The sequence below is a fragment of the Garra rufa genome, chromosome 10 (assembly GCF_049309525.1).
Source record: "Garra rufa chromosome 10, GarRuf1.0, whole genome shotgun sequence".
Classification (NCBI taxonomy): Eukaryota; Metazoa; Chordata; class Actinopteri; order Cypriniformes; family Cyprinidae; genus Garra; species Garra rufa.
Window position 1 is genome coordinate 21,357,418 of NC_133370.1, and position 19,790 is coordinate 21,377,207.

General features: G+C 35.5%; 1 protein-coding gene across 1 annotated transcript in view; it reads left to right on the top strand.

Moving 5' to 3' along the window:
• nrbp2a (nuclear receptor binding protein 2a) overlaps nt 1-19,790 on the top strand; it is a 36,163-nt gene that overhangs the window by 12,253 nt on the left and 4,120 nt on the right. The window contains exons 2-15 of the mRNA XM_073848266.1: nt 14,005-14,127; nt 14,306-14,407; nt 14,487-14,576; nt 14,699-14,739; nt 16,327-16,421; nt 16,538-16,561; nt 16,900-16,983; nt 17,089-17,144; nt 17,236-17,331; nt 17,424-17,556; nt 17,720-17,822; nt 17,905-17,955; nt 18,048-18,183; nt 19,675-19,728. Coding sequence (XP_073704367.1) covers nt 14,005-14,127; nt 14,306-14,407; nt 14,487-14,576; nt 14,699-14,739; nt 16,327-16,421; nt 16,538-16,561; nt 16,900-16,983; nt 17,089-17,144; nt 17,236-17,331; nt 17,424-17,556; nt 17,720-17,822; nt 17,905-17,955; nt 18,048-18,183; nt 19,675-19,728 — 1,188 coding nt within the window. The remainder of the gene's footprint in view (nt 1-14,004; nt 14,128-14,305; nt 14,408-14,486; nt 14,577-14,698; nt 14,740-16,326; nt 16,422-16,537; nt 16,562-16,899; nt 16,984-17,088; nt 17,145-17,235; nt 17,332-17,423; nt 17,557-17,719; nt 17,823-17,904; nt 17,956-18,047; nt 18,184-19,674; nt 19,729-19,790) is intronic.

Genomic DNA, 19,790 nt, shown 5'->3' on the forward strand with positions numbered 1-19,790 from the left:
ATCAGAAATTTCTTAAACCAGTGAACCTCTGTAAACTCCAAGGAGTAAACGAATGTGTACAATTAGTAAGTTCAAAGCGTCTCTATAAGAGATTGCCGAGAGTCATGTGGGTATACGCTTCATAAATGCATGAATGAAGCATATACCCACTTCTCCAGGCACCACTACATCACTGGTCCTGACCACATCATCACTGTCTTTACTGGGTGTTTTTAGGGAATATTTCAATTTATTAACATGCGATTGAATTAGCTATTCATGTGGTGGACTGTCATGATTTTGGATAATGCAGGACACTACCGAATGATGCGCATCGGAGGAGTGGGTAAACGCAAAGCCGACCACTCCATTACCGTGCTCAATAGCATTAGCACAGGCATAACTCCCTTCAAACTTTATAGGGAATGTCACCGTTTCTGTCAGCAAAAACTACACACAAATGAAATCGTCTGCCTGATGAAAAAGTACATAAAACACGTTCATGTTTTAGAAAATGTAGTTAATATTAGCATCATTATTGATTTGTCCCATCCACCCGCGACCCACCCGCAAATAATCAGAATGCATTTTTTTATTACCCGACCCACCTAACCCACGGATTATCCGCAGCGCCCGAGGATATAACCACCATCCACGCATCACTAATACGCAGTTTTAGGCATTAAATAAATTATATTTAATATTTAATCCTTGTCTCCTATATAAGTGCATTGTTTTTTATGATGGTATAACAGTATTGAAACTGATACCGTTGCTATTTTTAGATCCCGCGGTATACCATATTACCGTATTACCGCCCAAGCCTAATTTTTACTTGATATTACTTAACTACTCACATTACTGTTTTTGAGCTTGAGTGTTATAATGTTAAGCTGATTTTGAAAATATCCCACCTCATTATTCATATGAATAATGTGATATTTTCTGAAGTTCCAATAAACATTTCAGGTTTGAATTTTATCAGACTAAAAATGTATCCGATTTTCACAAATATTAATAATAATAAAACGTAGGAAAAATTACATTTTAAAATATATATAAAAATAGAAAAATTGTAGTAAGATTTTATAATATAATTTTTATTGTATTTTTCTAATTAAATAATTGCAGTCTTGGTGAACATATGTGACCCTGGACTACAAAACCAGTCTTAAGTGGCACGGGTATATTTGTTGCAGAAGCCAAAAATGCATTGTATGGGTCAAAATTATCGTTTTTTTTATTTTATTTATGCCAAAAATCATTGGGATATTAAGTAAAGATCATATTCCATAAAGATATTTTGTAAATTTCCTACTCTAAATATATTTAAACCTAATTTTTGATTAGTAATATGCATTGCTAACTTCATTTGGACAATTTTAAAGGTGATTTTCTCAATATTTTGATTTTTTTGCACCTCAGATTCTAGATTTTTAAATAGTTGTATCTCAGCCTATTTTCAGCTTGTTTATTCAGGTTTCAGGTAATGTATAAATCTTAATTTGAAAAAAATTGACTAGTTTTGTGGTCCAGGGCCACAAACTTTTGCACTGTAGTCATCATTTACTGTGAAAAAATTGCTCATAAATCAAGCTTTGATCATGCTGCCCACTCCTGGTGTGATTGTACTAGCATTATCAGGCACTCACAGGTAATGGGACCTCTCACCCATTGAAAGGTGGTGATAATGCATTTACACTAATTAACCCAGTGGAGAGGAACAGCAGATTCATTGGTGTGTGTGTGTGTGTGTGTGTGTGTGTGTGTGTGTGTGTGTGTGTGTGTGTGTGTGTGTGTGTGTGTGTGTGTGTGTGTGTGTGTGTGTGTGTGTGTGTGTGTGTGTGTGTGTGTGTGTGTGTGTGTGTGTGTGTGTGTGTGTGTGTGTGTGTGTGTGTGTGTGTGTGTGTGTGTGTGTGTGTGTGTGCATGTGGGAGAGAGAGAGTGAGAGAGATAAAAAGGGAGAGAGAGAGTGAGTAAGTGTGTGCCTTGGCTAATGGCCAGTGTAAAGCAAAACCAGCGAGTGCCATCTGTCTCACTGCATTTAGCCATCCATATGGTATTCTCTCTCTTACTCTTATTGCATGTTCATTTGTCCAGATTCTAGGAAAACAATAATGTTCGCCTTCTTATTCTGACCACTGCTCTTCTTTTTTTGGCACACAATATTATCAAGATGGCTTTTATAGACCCTCTCTGATTTGTGTTTGGCATTGGGCTCTAGTCGATTGTGCCAACTTCTTTCAAAGATCTGCAAGTCCCACAAGACTGGCAGAGGTGGTTTCCTGTGACAGTCAGAGTGTTAGTGGTTGGTGGGAGGAATGTTCAAACTTTCATGCTTCAGTATAAAACAGGGTTTTTTATTGAGCATCACAATGTTGAAAGGATCTCTTGTTTTAGAGGTTTACTCGTATATTACATTTTAATTGTTTTTTAATCTGGAATAGACAATGAAACATTAAGCTGAGGCATAGTTACTAGTTGATGTTAACCTAAAAATGTAGTTCCAAACTTGTAAGCCTTTTTTTCTTCTGCATTATGCAAAAGAGTTTACTTTGAAGATGTTCATATGGAAGCCCGTTTCTGCCACTGAATAATAAATAAAAAAGGTAATTGTGACTTTTTATATTGAAATTGCAATTTGCATCTCACAGTTTTGAGAAATAAAGTAGCAGTTATGAGAAAAGTCAGAATTGTGAGTTTGTATTACATAGTTTTGAGAAAAAAGACAGAATTGTGTATATCAAGCATTTCTGACTTTATAACTTGCAATTCTGAGTTTATATCATGCAGCTTTGAGAAAAAAGGCCAGAATTGTTTATATCTCACATTTCTTACTTTATAACTCGAAATTGTGAGTTTATATAATGCCGCTGTGAGAAAAAAGTCAGAATTATGTGTTTAAATCTCACAATTCTGACTATTTCTCCCAAACAGTCTATATCACGCAGTTCAGAGGAAAAAAGTCAGAACTGTGTTTATATCTCGCATTTCTGATGCTATAACTGGCAATTGTGAGTTTATATCACGCAGTTCTGAGAAAAAAGCCAGAATTGTTTATATTTCACATTTCTAACACTATAACTGGCAATTGTGAGTTTATATAATGCAGTTCTGAGAAAAAAGTCAGAATTGTGTGTTTAAATCTCACAGTTCTGACTTTATAACTCGCAATTCTAAGTTTATATCACGCAATGCTGAGAAACAAAAAATCGGAATTGTTTGTATCTTGCAATTCTGACTTTATTTCTCACAGTTGTGAATTTATATTAGCAATTCTGAGAAAAAAAGTCGGAATTGTTTATATTAATAAATTCTGACTTTATTTTTCGCAATTTTGAGTTTATATCATGCAGGTCTGAGAAAAAAGTCAGAATTGTGAGATTATATCACGCAGGTCTAATATAGAAGTCAGATTTGTGTGTTTATATCTTGCATTTCTGACTTTATAATTCATGATTGTGAGTTTATATCACAATTTTGTATCTATATCTTCTTTTGTCTGACCTCTGATAAAGAAATTGTTGTATACCTACATTATTGTATTTCCGAGCCACATAGGTTTTCTGAATCACTTTTTGCGAATTCAATGTAAAACGAAACTTTTTTTTTAAGTTTCCCATAAATTTAACTCCATCTGTCTGTTTCAAATTCAGAACTGCATTTTTTTTATTGCTTTCAATTGCAACTAGCGTATTAGATTCACTCTTTCCCTCAGACGTTGGTGTGATTAATTGTGCAAGAATAATCTGCCGCTCTTCTTCAGTCAGTTGAGACAATGAATCTATTCAGAGATTAATTTAGAGACGTTAGATGACAGCGATAGGTTTTTCGAACTTATTAGTGTCATGTGTGAGTCTGTAGAATTAGCTTTTGATGACAGCTTGAGTATTTTAGCTCACTCATGCTCTGAGAATCCTAAATGAATCTCATGTGACTGACTAGCGGTAACTAGACCAGAACTGTCAGATACAAGATTTAACTGGAATTTCATCCAGTATTCAGCTTTACTTCCACTGATGGGGGTTAAATAATGACTCAAATCAGCCATAATATATGACTTATGTATGACTGGAAAGCCTGGAAATATCCAGTTGTGTTTCCTAGGCCTTGAAAATTTGTTTTGAAGATTTGTGGGTTTTAATTTTTTATTTTACCTGACCTTGATATTTCATCACGTTGTGTTTCTAAAGAACTGGCATTGAGCAGATGGTACTTTTGATTCATAAATGGACTACACTGTGCCATTGTTTGAGAGTGTGTGTGTGTGTGTGTGTGTGTGTGTGTGTGTGTGTGTGTGTGTACCTGGTATTCATCACGTTGTGGGGACCAAATGTCCCCACAAGGATAGGAATACCAGTAGATTTTGACCTTGTGGGGACATTTCTCAGGTCCCCATGAGGAAACAGGTAGGGCTGTGCGATTAATCGAAAAGTAATCGAAATCGACATTCAGAACCTATAATCGACCAAATTTTTCCAGGTCAATTATTTCAATTACTTTCCCTTTAAAAACACTACCGCGTGTGGAGTCAGGTGACCCCGCTCCTTTATGTTATTCCTCCGACATGTCGATGGAGAGCTTAAGCAGTATTTATACAGTAAAAAGTATTTACAGGATATACAAGAGTAATTTTATTTAGAAGAGATACTGCTTATTTTCTACTTTTAATATTTATTATTATTTTATAAATAATTTTATAAATAATACAAGTTATTTATTTTCACTAATTTAAGAAAAATGTAACTTTTCGTTTTAAGCAATGTGTGTTTTAATTTCAGTTGTTCAACACTGATGTTCAATAAATAATCATAGATAGTAGATAGTGTGTGCACCCTTCATTCTTGTAATATGTGCGCATATTTACTGTACAAAACTTGTCAGTGAGCTACGAGGGCAAAAAAATAAATATTATTGAAATATAATTAAATATAATTTTATTAATGAATAAAATAATCGTTCATTAATCGTAATCGGGTTAAAATGTTCAATTAATCGAGATTTTGATTTTAGGCCAAATCGCCCAGCCCTAGAAACAGGCTTATAAATCATGCACAATGAGTTTTTTTGATGAAGTAAAAGTATGCACAATCTCCTGTGAGGGCTAGGTTTAGGTGTAGGGCGATAGAAAGTACGGTTTGTACAGTATAAAAACAATTACGCCTATGGAATGTCCCCATAAAACATGTAAACCCAACGTGTGTGTGTGTGTGTGTGTGTGTGTGTGTGTGTGTGTGTGTGTACATGCTTTATTTAGGCTTTTTCCTTTTCCAGAATGTCACAAGTAAAGACACTCCTTTATTACAGCTACATGTGTCACTCTTATAATCTAGGAGAACTTTACTCGGTTCTCCATTTACCTATCATCAGGACTGAAATTCTGCATGAGTTTGCTTTGTTTTAAGCCAAGATTGTGTCTAATAATTCTGATTGTTGCATTCACGCTGCTTCCTTAACCCATCAAAAAGTTAGATATGAATTACTTGTTTATCTTATGAAAGCCAGAGAGCTTTGCTTTGATTGCTGCAGGTGTTCTTCTCTTGGCACAACTGTGGAAAATACCGGTTTTCAGAACTTCGCGTCAGACAGCCAAAGCTATTAGAGGAAGCAAAAGAACCGCTAGAAGAGGAGACAAAGCTTTCAGTCCGTTCACACCATGGCTTCCCACATCTCCAGCATCACAATGCAGTGCATTCATGAGTCGTGAGTGTGGTGACTAACACCGTTTTGCGTGGACATTACATCATGCTTTTATTCTGTAATGCTCTTTGTTTACTTTCCTCTTATCGTCCTTCTCCTACTTCTCTTTTTGCTAAGTCATATGATGTCACCTGCTACATATTGCACCGTTCTTTTTTTACGATCCTTCCGAATCCTTCAGCATTGATCGCTCTTCGCATTAACCCCTCATTCAATGCCAGAGCTCTCAAATCTGTAAATGCACCAGCCTTCGATCCTGCAAGGCTGCTGTGACAGTTCCTTCTTCACTTCAAAATCAACCCTAGTGGCTCACTTGTCCTAATGTGGCTTTTCAAATGTTGCGGTTTATGTAATAAAGTGGTGCATTAGGCACCACTGGCCTGAATTTGGGCTTCTGGTGTACAGAACAATACGTTCTGCAAATCACAAACAGCAACTGAGCACGTATTTATTAAGGAGTGCAACTGTGGACCTGCCTTAGACTTAAATTCTTGGCTTACATTTCTTTCTCCTACTTTTGCAAACACACCTACTTTGCTCGGTTTACCCAAAAGCAAAGCTATTCATCACTTAATGCTGATTTTGCCAACTCTTTATTTCATAGGTGAATGCAAGATAAAAGGTTGAGCGCTTGGGGAGAGGGATGCCCTCAGGCAAGAGCTGAAAATACGTCACCTCTGTCAGCACTCTTTCTTTGGAAAAAGTTACACAATACAGCTTAAGCTTGTAAAGGATGCAATGAAAGCTTGATGAGTGTGACACTTTACTCGTAGGATTATCACATTGAATACTACTTTTGAGTGACTGCCAAGTGTGTGAATCTGAGGAAGGTCAAACTGATAATGTGCTCAGAGTGTTAAGAGTGTTTCCTGAAGATCAGTGGTTTTACTTTACTGTTTGTCCTGTATTGGCGATTCAATCCATCCACTCAGGGAAGAGATGAAATTGCTAAATAAAGTTTTTATTTTTGTTCTCTTTGAGCACAGAAAATACTCCTGTAGCTTCATAAAATTAAGGCTACACCACTGATGTCACATGGACTATTTTAACAATGTCCTTACTACCTTTCTGCGCCTTGAATGTGGTCGTTGTGTTGCTGTCTATGCAGGGTCAGAAAGCTCTCGGGTTTCATATCTTAAAACATCTTCATTTGTGTTCTGAAGATAAACCGAGGTCTTACGGGTTTGGAACGACATGAGGGTGAGTAATTAATGACACAATTTTTCTTTTTTGAGTGAACTATTTCTTTAAACCAGGATTTATTGTAACCTTGGGTTACCTGTTCCTATTTAACACTGGGTTAGCAATTAATCCTGCTAAGAATTTCAAAAAGAGGGCTGGGTATAAATATAGATTTCCTGATTCAATTTGATTGTGATTCATTTATAAACTGTAGAGTCAGTTTTAATTTGTCTCTGTTTAGTTCAGTGTATTTCAGTTATACCCCCGGTTTCACAGACAAGGCTTAAGCCTAGTCCTAGACTAAAATGTAAATCTGAGTTGTTTCAACTAAAATAAAATTGCACTGATTGATCCTAAAATATATTAGTGCCTTTGTTTTGTCTCAAGATGCACACCAGTAATGTTTTTATTCTAATCACATTTATGAAAATTGCTTAAATGTCCTAATTGAACTTTGGCCTAATCTTGGCTTAGTCTAAACCCTGTCTGTGAAACCGGGCCATAATGTTTTGCTTGCATATGCAATATTTTTTTTTTCAGAGATATGAACTCGTAATTCTGAGAAATTCACAAAGTCGGAATTGCATGACATAAACTTGCAGTTGCGAGTAATAAAGTCAGAAAATTGTGAGATATAGACTTAAGCCCAAATAAAGTCGCAATTCTGAGAAATAGACACAATTCTGAGAAATAAAGTCACATTTCTGAGAAATAAAGTCAGAATTTCAAGACAAAGTCGCAATTCTGAAAAATAAAGTTGCAATTCAATTGAATTGTGAGATATAAACGCACAATTCTTACTCTCTTTTTTTTCTTAGAATTGTGAGACATAAAGTTGCAAATCAGAGAAATAGTCAGAATTGTGAGATATAAACTCACAATTCTGAATTTTCAGAATTGTGAGACATAGTTTCAATTCTGAAAAATAAAGTCATAATTCTGAAACATAAAGACAGAATTGCGAGATATAAACGCACAATTCTTACTTTTTTTCTTAGAATTGTGAGACATAAAGTTGCAATTTTGATAAATAGTCGCAATTCCGAGAAATAAAGTCACAACTCTGAGAAATAAAGTCAGAATTGCGAGATATAAACTCACAATTTTGATTTTTTTCTCAGAATTTTTAGAAATAAAGTTGCAATTCTGAGAAATAAAGTCGCAATTTTGAGAAAGTCAGAATTGCGAGATATAAACTCACAATTTAGATTTTTTTCTCAGAATTTTTAGAAATAAAGTTGCAATTCTGAGAAATAAAGTCGCAATTTTGAGAAAGTCAGAATTGCGAGATATAAACTCACAATTCTGACTTTTTTTCTCAGAATTGTGACAAAGTCGCAATTCTGAGAAATAAAGTTGCAATTTTAAGAAATAGTCGCAATTCTGAGAAATAAAGTCACACAATTTCGAGATATAAACACAATTCTGACTTTTTTTTCTCAGAATTCTTAGAAATAAAGTTGCAATTCTGAGAAATAAAGTTGTAGTTCTGAGAAATAAAGTCACAATTTTGAGAAATAAAGTTAGAATTGGGAGATATAAACTCACAGTTCTGACTTTTTTTCTCAGAATTGCGAGTTTATATTTCACAATTGTGAGATATAAACACGCAATTCTGAGAACATATAATTTTTTTCCCCCTTAGAATTGGACTTGATAACAACCACAGCTGGGAGTTTGTATCTCACAGTTGTATCTGAGAAAAAAAAAGTCAAAATTGCGAAACAAAAGTCAGAATTGTCAGATACAAACTTGCAATTGTGGGTTAATTTGCAATTCTGACTTTTTCTCGTAATTGTGAGTTTATATCACACAATTCTGACTTGACTCACAGTTGCGCAACTGAGAAAAAAAGTCTGAATTGTGACAAAAAGTCGTAATGACCTTTTAAAAAATTTTCAGTAGCGGAAATAAGCTTACATACTTTTAACTTGGTACATTACAAAAACATCAATTTTCAACATTAACAACAGGCCTCGAACTTCAATTGCAAAATTGTTAAATCACTATTTATTAAAGGATATAATAATCAACATAGCTCAAAACTGCAATATATGTAACATATATAACAAAATATGTGTTTTAACAAAGTAATTTATTTTTATAATGGAAAAGCTGCTTTTTTAGCAGCCGTTACTCCTGTCGTTAGTGTCACGTGATCCTTCAGAAATCATTTTAATAAGTTGATTTGGTGCTCAAGAAACATTTTTTTATTATCATAGTTGTTGCTTTTATGTTATGTTTTTTTTTTTTTAAAGAATTTTACATCTGCACAAAAACTGTTCAAAAAATGTATTTATAATACAGAACATTCTATGCCAACAATCTGGCTCCCAGACTGTCTATGGAACAACCTTTAAAAAGTAGGCCGTTTCTAAGCGTTTCTGTCGACTCATAAATTTATAGCATGAAACACTTTGCATGCTGTGTTTTCCATTTCAGTAGTTGGGTGGTGAACGGCAGATGGAAATACCAGCGTTTCTGCTCATCTTAGGCAACTCCTTAATTTTTTCAGAGTGCTTTACCACAAGAATGCAAAGCAGCACATTTGTATCTCTTTCATGTCATGTCATGTGTTCATCTCCACCTCCAGTCCCCTAAGTAGGGTGCCTTCAGGCTGCATTGGTGGTCTTGACTGACACCAGCAGTATAGCAAACAAGGGTTGCTTGTTTTCACATCTGGAATTGGCTGTCTGTCTAGTTAAGTGTGTTACACAACCCATTTTGTTCCAACATTTACAGCAAAGTGCACAGATGAGTGTCTTCTGTAGATCGGTTAAAACTGGCGTCAGGTCATCTTTCTTCATCACAAAGGCAGCCGCCCCATTTGTATTCAGACAAGACGTTTAGTTGTGTCTGAGGGGCTCAGTAGGCATCAGGGGTTAGCATGCTGAATTCAAGCACCATTCATGATGATAATTGTATAGCTGGAAAGTTGTACCTGCATATAAAGCGCTGATTCATCCAGATATGCATGGGAATCCATTCACATTTACTCTGTTAATCCTCAGAGATGTTTGATAGGATGTATAAGGGAATATTGAGTTTGCACAGTTAGGTTTCCAGAGATGTAAGTAGTTCTATAGATGAACAACTTATTAGATTTCATACATTATGCAGGAAGAGGCAATACCGCTGGAAGCGCTTCTGTGACAGACGCAGGATAGCGGATGAAAGGGAAGGAAATGAAGATCGTAATGTTTGTTTTCATTGAGAAAGCTGTTATGTTGGTTCATGTCAGAGAGTATTTCGAGTGTGAGATGATATCAGCTGGTTTTATGGGCACAGTCTTTCCTTAGAGATTCTAACAACTTATTCTCAAAACATTGTTTATAAACACCCACACAAGAAAGACCCGAAACCAAGAACTAATCACCACATCTACATTATTTTGACAGCAGTTACTTCATTTGTGGGTAGGTTGACGCATTACATATCAATGGGCTTTTTAATCCACAAGATGTTTTAAATTTCTTGAGTGGACAACACTAACTGCGTTGTATGTTTTTGATTCACTGTAAAACAAACTGGCTTATGAGAGTCACTCATTTGAAAATCAGTTTACACGAGTCTCATTGTATGTTTTTGATTCACTTAATAGAACCAGCTCATAAGAATCATTCGTTTGGGCATTAAAAAAAAAAAACACTCATCGCTGTATGTTTCATGCTGTAGATTCACTAGCAGTATTGTGGTGCAGAACTAAATATGATGGATGTTATGTTATATAGTCCTGTGCATATACAGTAGTCAAAGGTTTAGGGGGCTCACCTAGCATTGGAGATGAGGCCTGCAATCAAAGCCATGCGGCCTAAAAACCTTCAAGGCCAGGCAGACCAAGGAACCCTCAAGGAATTGAAAAGGACTTTCTGAACTGAACACATACGGAACCAATGCACAACAACAAGAGCTTGCAAGTATCTGTCCTTTCTAACGCAGATACCTGCGTTTAAGGCGTTTTATGAAAAACGATTTCAGGTTGTTCAGAACCGTTTCATTCCTGTCCCTTGCAAACTCACTTTCTGTCTCTCTCTCTTACTCTCTCCCTCTCTCTCTTACTCTCTCTCTCACGCGTTCTCTGTCTATTTGTGTTTTATGTACGTTTGTCTATGTGCGATCGTTTGTAAGTAGAATAGTTTAATAAACAACCATATATTCACACATAATGATTCTCTGTGCTGAATGCTTACATTGCCAAAGTCACTTAAACTGTTTCGATCTCATATTGCTACCTTAAGCCCTATTCTGTTCAATTGTTTTAACTCCGTTCTGATTAGTAAAATACGTTGCCGTGACTACGAGCCAACGTCAGAGTAATGGGTATCACTGAACAATTTGCTGGACAAAGAAACCAGTCGATATCATTATTACTGTTACTGATCAGAAACTGGAAATTGCGTATATTTAATGACGATTATTATACACAATTTCCTATGAGTTAAACTACTTTCCCTGACTGAAATGTATGTTTTAAATAACTCATTTCATCCTATTCATTGGTCAAAATGACCTGGTGGAGATTTGCAGTGCACAGGTGATGAGAGAAACATAGTCTCACACTTGTACACACATATTGATTAATTTGAAATTCTTTGAGCTAACCAAAATTCACTACAATTGTTCAGGACAAACAAGGAACTCATAAACAACTATCACTAAACAAAACAAAAAAAAAAAAAACACACAGCTGTGGTCAGTACTAAATAAAAAATAACATTTTGTTGATCCCTCTCATTTTGGTAAAATAATTAACATTTTGCAGATTCTGCAAGATGTAAACTTTTGACTTCAACTGCAAATTTTCTGGCTTTTTGAACATTGATTTTTAAATGCGCTAGACCATAATTTGATCAATCTTTACATCCTATATGTGCGTCACTGAAGTGCATTGAAGTACAATATTAGCCAGGCTTAACCGCCTGTGATTGCACATGATTTGGAGACGCCAGCTGGGTAGAAGGACACTCTCTGTCTTTTAGAGGAAATGGAAAGTTTTTTATTTGTTTTGAAAGACATTCCTTGTCTGTTTGTGCGGCATCTAGGGAATTAATTAACTCCAAATGTAATTGGACATGCTTTTAGTGTCCTTGTGTTCTCTGTCTTACATAACCAAGCATTGCTGTGCTCAGCTACTATTAGTGAAAGTGTCATAAAACATGTTTTACTGTTGTCCTGAGATTGATTTACAGCAGTCGCCCCTTTTAATGGTCACTATTCAACCTGGTACACAATGGCGATTAACAGTCTGTGTGCTTAAAGGGATAGTTCACCCAAAAATGAAAATTCTGTCATTAATTACTCACCTTCATGTTGTTCCAAACCTGTAAGACCTCCATTCATCTTCGGAAAACAAATTAAAATATTTTTGATGAAATCTGATTCTGCATAGACGGCAACACAGTTGACACGTTCAAGGCCCAGAAAGGAAGTAAGGACATCGTTTAACTAGTCCATGTGACATCGGTGGTTCAACCTTAATTTTATAAGGCTACGAGAATACTTTCTGTGCACAAAGAATCCAAAAATAACTTTTTTCAACAATTTCTTCTCTTTAGTGTCAGTCTACGACAACGGGTTTAAACTTGTTGAATTTGAAGATCAGGGTAAATTTAAGTTATTTTGTCTTCTAGGAAACATGTAAGTATCTTCTGTAGCTTCTGAAGGTCAGTACTAAATGAAAAAAAAATGACAGGGCAAAAGAAGTAAAAATGTACATATCTTCATTCTGTTCAAAAGTTTTCACACCCAACTTTTAATGCATTGTGTTTCCTTCTGAAGCATCAGTGAGTGGTTGAACCTTCTGGAATAGTTGTATATGAGTCCCTCAGTTGTCCTCAGTGTGAAAAGATGGATCTCAAAACCATACAGTCATTGTTGGAAAGAGTTCAAATACACAACAATGTTGAAAAAGCAAAGAATCTGTGGGGCCTGAAGAACAGTGGGCAGTTTAACTGTTCAGGACAAACAAGGGACTTATGAACAACTATCATTAAACAAACAAACAAAAAAAAAAAAACACAGCTGTGGATCATTCAGGTAACAACACAGTATTAAGAATCAAGTGTATGTAAACTTTTGAACAGGGTCATTTTTATAAATTCAACTATTATTTTCTCTTGTGGACTTTTATGTGGAATATTTTATTCAGGTCAGTACTAAATAAAAATAGCATGCATTTTGTATGATCCCTCTTACTTTGGTAAAATAATGAACATTTTGCAGATTCTGCAAAGGTGTATATAAACTTTTGACCTCAGCTGAATTCATAGAATTAAACTTTGGGACTATTATCATTCAAACTGCTAGTTGACTTGATACTATTTAGCCTAGTAAACTTTATAGTGATTTCCCAACATTGACACCTTGCTCTGCTGTTATTTTATTGTCCCTGAATGCCCTGACCAATTAAAAAACTCTTTGCTGAAACATACCAAACAGTATTATCAGTTTGTAGTCATATGTTTTTGAATCTGAGATAAAGTTAAATCCAAGGCCTTTTAGAGGGCAGCTGCATCTCAGCATGATTGGATCATGTTGTGTCTGTCTCCAAAACACATCGCTTGAGTTCAGCGATCAGCGGGAGGGGAGCAAATCCAGCCTATAAATATAGAAAATAAAAATATGAAAATGCAGGGTGGTTTGTTTTCTTTTAGACAGTTGTGATAATAAAAGCACTTCTTCTCTCCAAAAAAGGTGGAGACTTGAAGTGTTTGGAGAGCCGACAGCAGTGTGCCCTTTTCAGTATTTTGGGCTTCATTTACGGCATTACAAAGACAAAAAACAGACGAGAATTTACAGGCCATTCAAAGTCAGTGTTGTCATGCTCACTTCGCACAGCCTAAACCACAAAGTGCACCATGGGAGAGTTGTGGAGCAAGGGGGGGTGGAGAAAGGGGGGCGGAGAAGGGGGTGTGTCCTTTTTCTTCTTCTTCACAGAAATACTAATTTCCTGTACTAACAATACCTAGAAGTTGATACTAAAATATCACATTTGCAAACACTATAAAAACGTTGTGCAATGAGAAGTAAATATTGCAGATATCACTGGCTAAAAGGTACTTTGTGTGAACTTGGCAGAGTCTGGAGTGCTAACCTCACTTTCCACCCTTTCCTCTCTCTCTATGTCACTCTTTTTCTGTTTAGGTCAGTCAGGGAAATGTCCCAGGCATCGAGAGTGCGTACTTGGCCATGGACACCGAAGAGGGGGTGGAGGTGGTGTGGAACGAAGTGCAGTTTTCAGACAAGAAGGTTTTTAAGTCCTTTGAGGTAAGACCATGCTTGTTTTCCAACATCGATGTTATGGGTGGGATACTTAGCATGCTGCACCACAAACATCTGTGAAATGTTACTGTATTGAAGCGTCATCATGCTGGAATGGTGGTACGGTGACAGAAACAACGCTTGAAATGTGAAACCAAGAGTTGATGTACTTTATGTTATGCAGGAGCGGATAAAGGAGATGTTTGAGAACCTCATGCAGGTGGAGCATCCGAACATTGTGAAGTTTCACAAGTACTGGTTGGATATGAGAGAGAGCAGAGCGAGGGTGAGACGCAAGACACACCTAATAGAAAAGAACGCCTCTTTGAACTTTAACCTAAATTCAGACATTAACATTTTCACAGGTGATTTTTATCACTGAATATATGTCATCTGGAAGTCTTAAGCAGTTTTTGAAGAAGACCAAGAAAAACCACAAAACTATGAATGTGAAGGTGAGGTGTTTTATCAATCATTGAAATTGAAAACCTGTATGCAGAAAAGTTAGAGGACAATGCCACCTTCTGGCAGAAAGATGACAAAGTCATAACACACTGGTACTATCTTTGTGTCTCAGGCATGGAAGCGTTGGTGCACACAGATACTCTCTGCACTCAGGTAGGACACTGAGGATTTAGTATCATCTGAACTCACCTGCAAATTTGCTGGGAAAGCTAAAATATCCAAGAAAAATCTAAATATTTTCCCAGCCTCATATACAGAGGCAAAACACTGTGTCTCAGTGCCGCTATCAAAACATTGCTTTGTTTGTTTGTTTGAGCATCTTGACCAACCCAGCATAGCAACACTGACTCAACCAATAGTTTGAGTTTGGGGCGGGGCTGTTTGTTTGTTTGGCCAATGACAGATGCGGGGAGTGTTTGGGGAAAAAAGGTTAGGGACATTATTGCAATTATGTTTCATGACCCTTGAAGTTACTCATTTCAGCTTTAGAACTAGTACTTTTTTCCTTATTATTAAACAAATAAGTTATATACACTCCTGTTCAAAAGTTTGGGATCAGTAAGATTTTTAATGTTTTTAAAAGAAGTTTCTTATGGTTATCAAGGCTGCGTTTATTTGCTCAAAAAAACTGAAAAAAGTTATATTCTGAAACATTATTACAATATAGTATAATGCTTTTCTATTTTAATATACACTATCAGTCAAACGTTTTTGAACAGTAAGATTTTTTATGTTTTTTAAAGAAGTTTCTTATGGTTCTCAAGGCTGCATTTATTTGATTAAAAATACAGAAAAAATGTATTATTGTGAAACATTATTACAATGTAAAATAAAGTTTTTCTATTTGAATATATTTTAAAATGTCATTTATTTCTATTCCTGATTTCAAAGCATCATTACTCCAGTCTTCAGTGTCACACGATCCTTTAGAAATCATTCTAATATTTTGATTTGCTGATCAAAAACCATTTATTTTTATTATGTTGAAAACAGCTTTACAGAGTAGACATTTTTCAGGTTTCTTTGATGAATAGAAAGTTCAGAAGTACAGTATTTATCTGAAATAGAAATCTTTTGTAACATTATAAATGTTTTTATCATCACATTTGATCAATTTAAAACATCCTTGCTAAATAAATGTATTAATTTCTATGAAAAAATAAATTCTGACTAATGTTACAAAAGCTTTTTATTTCAGATAAATGATGCTCTTTCTGTTCATCAAAGAATGCTGACAAAAGGTACTCAACTATTTTAAATATTGATAATGTGGCAGAAGACTGGAGTAATGATGCTGAAAATGTAGCTTTGAAATCACAGGAATAAATTACATTTTAAAATATATTCAAATAGAAAGCAGTTTTTTTTTTTAAATAGTAAAAATGTTTTGCTGTATTTTAGATCAAATAAATGCACGCTTGGTGAGCAGAAGATACTTTAAAAAACATTTAAAAAATCTTAAAGTCATTTTTTAAAGTCATCTTTGCATCACAGGAATAAATTAAATTTTAGAGTAAATTAAAATAGAAACAAATTATTTTTTTATATTTTGGATCAAATAAATGCAGCCTTGATGAGCATAACAGACTTCTTTAAAAAACATACAGATAAAATATTTATTTGTATGACAAAATATAATTTATAATTGTATTAGTTTTTTTATACAAAATTATGTTTTCTTGTATGTTTTTTTTTGTTTGTTTTTTGTGAGTACTGAAGTTTTATCTTTTCTGTCTTTAGTTACTTGCATTCATGTGATCCACCCATAATCCATGGTAACCTAACCTGTGACACCATCTTTATCCAGCACAATGGCCTCATAAAGATTGGCTCAGGTTTGACAGTCTTTTAATCCTTGTATTGACAGTTTAAACTCGAAAAGATTTAATGTCTGATCATTTTTAACAGAATAGTTTTCAGAAAAGTTATATATCTCCTCTTTCTTTTACAGTTTGGCACAGGCTGTTTGTTAATGGTAAGTCCATTCTGAGCTCTCTATGCCATGCGCACAGGAATTTGGTTATCTCGTCAGAAAGAAAACACAGACCGTACATAGCCTGTTTCTTTTCCTTCCTTCCTCAAACAATGCTTTACGTATTTTGGCCAAAAATCCTGGCACTTATGTAATGTACTGTAACATTTTCTTGTCAGCTTTCACAATCTAAAACATAAATAAAGAAAATAAGGCCTACTCCCTCCCCCTCAGAGTATTCATTCTGGACTCCAGCCCATGTGTTAGATCTTGTATGTTTACTGGCAAATTTTTCCATTCATATAATGTTATAAATAGAGTTTGAATGTTGTCTCCCTTAGTATTTGCTGAGGCGATTCATGGGAATGTGCATCAACATCGAGATGAAATGCGGAACCAGCATTTCTTTGCTCCGGAGTATGGCAGTGAGTATCTGAGGCCTTCTTTCTCAATCTGGAAAAAAATCGATTTAAACCATATATAAAACAGAAATCTGTTTTTTTTCATGACATTATTTTCTTTTTCTCAAGTTGCTGAAGACGACTACGCCATTGATATATTTTCATTTGGCATCTGTGGCTTGGAGGTCTGACAATTGCTTTAACAGTCTAACTAAACGATAGAAAAAATACAAATTTGAATAAGTTTGACTTTTAATTTTACCACCTCACCTTTAGATGGCAGTACTGGAAATCCAGGCCAATGGAGACACTGCAGTTTCAAAAGAGGCCATTGATCATGCTGGACAGTTACTTGAGGACCCTCTCATGAGGGTAAAAGACTTTAAGCATGTGTTTATAATCGAAACAGCTCTGCTGATTTGTTTTTTGGTTTGATCTAATGCCTTCATCACTTGCACTGACAGGAATTTATTCAGTCGTGTGTACGCACAGAAGCCAAGACAAGACCCACAGCTCATGACCTCCTGTTCCACAGAGTGTTATTTGAGGTCCACTCCTTAAAACTGCTTGCCGCACACTGCTTTATTAATAACCAGTGTAAGTGGGACAAGGAAGACACTGTTGTTTATCCCTTCCTGACTCCTCATAGTAACATAAATGTTATGTCTAACCTGTTATGCAAAAGGAAACTGTTGTTCTTTCATATTTCCATTTCTCTTTTGTTTAGGACAGGTCTTAAACTTGCATAAATTTTTTCCAGATCTTCTTCCTGAGAATTGTGTGGAAGAGAAAACGAAATCTTTTGATCCTAATGGCATCATGGCAGAGATTAATCATCGTGACCGACCTGGAGTCCATCTAAAGTGAGTTTCGCAAACAAAATGGGAAATTCCTGATTGTTACCCAGTTTCCTTTGACGATTTTTCTCTCTCTCTTTTTTTTAAGGTACTCTCACGTTTCTCCTCTGGAGCTGGATAAATTCCTTGAGGATGTGAAGTGAGTTATAGAGAACATAAACTGATCTTAGATTTGGCTGTTTTTGTTTTCATGCTTGAGCATTTCAACCTTTTCTTCTTCTGCACGAACAGGAACGGCATATATCCCCTAATGAACTTTGCTTCCCAGCGGCCGCATCCTATCCCCCGTGCTCTTTCTTTGTCACAGGAACAGATGGAGACTGTAAAGACCCCAACCCCAGAACCACAGGAGACTGAAACCAGAAAGGTTAGAATAAGATGATGTTGGGAGTTACTAACCCCAATCAGTTTGTTCACACTGTTTGTGTAAATAAACAATCCACTGCTCAGATTCACAATTCATTTTAAACTCTGCATCGTCATTTTTAAAGCAAAATATTATTTGTCCAACAGATGTTGGCTAACTAATGGAAAGTCTGTCCAGATCTGATATTGATGATGAGCAAGGGTCAGTTTGAAAAAGCTAATGTCTCTTTAAATATTTCCCAGAAATAGTGATCAATGTATCTCATCCATGTAGAAACAGTATTTGACTTACTTTTTTCTTACGTTCTAATACTCCATGAGACCATGTCCTCTTAAAAACCTGGGCTTATATTCACAAAACATTTTCTTCATTTTCATTTACAAGTTTATAGCTAAGAGTTGTCTCTTAAAACCTATTCACAAAGCTGCTGAGACCAACTTTTACTAAGGAATAGAGAGTTGTCTTATGCTAAGAGTAGGGGCGGGGTTGACCTCGTTGCTATGGATGATGTCAGCATGCTTAGTAACTATGCACACAGTGATTGGCTGACAGTGGAGAAGTCTCTGTCACAGATTCATTCATAGAAATATTTAGTTGCAATATTAAAATAAATGTTTAAAAATAAAAAAAGTTGCACATTTCAGATAAAGAATTTAAAATACAAGCTGTGTCACTAACTAAACAAGTATATGTCCAGCTAATTGTCAGCCTCTTTCATATGTGCTTCTCCTCAACAATTTGCAGATATGCATGTAAGTAGCCTTTTAATTAACAGAATATAATAGTCATGGCTGATAGTAAGACATACAAACGTAAAAAAAAAAAAACAGACTGGATGCAAGAACAGCTGTATACAAGGATATAATCAAAGAATTTAAGTTGGGAGAACCTCCAAAAACAAATGTGTGCAAATAAATGCAGCGTGTTTCTAAAATGTTTATGTTCAACAGCCATTTAGCCATGTAAAAAATAAAAACATCAGAATTTGTCATGGTTTTACTGATTATAATGGGAATTGTATTGGTTTTAATGGTAACTGTAATGGTGCCTGTTGGTCTCTACTAGTAATTGCTCGGATTCTACTGGTGGCTTGTTAAAACCACTAAATCCCAATGTAATATATCCGAAAACACTACAGGAAACCATTTTTTAATTGTTTTAATGGTTAAAACTTGATGATTTGGAATGTTTGTAATGGTATTTGTAGTGGGAACCATTCAAATTTCTGTGATAGCTTGTATTATTTAGTTTTTTTTTTGCAGGGAGGATAGTTTGTGATTTGGTCTTAGTGACTTAGGAGTCCTCTTCACTACTCTTAACGTTTCACAGATTTAGGTGCTAGTTTTAGTTTGTTTGTTTTTTAGTTAGAGTCCTAAATTTAGGATTGACACTCCCATTATTTTTAAGATTTTTTCCTAAATCGGCAAGTGTGTTTGATTTGTGCAACAGAAAAGAGGCACTAAATAACCAAATCCTTGTGTTTTCATACAGGTTGTCCAGGTCCATTGTAATTTGGAAGCGAATGAGGAAGGCACAAGGAGTCATGTGAGTTTATGGCAGTTAGTTTTGCTTAACTAAAAGCTGTTGGCATTGTGCATCATCTATCC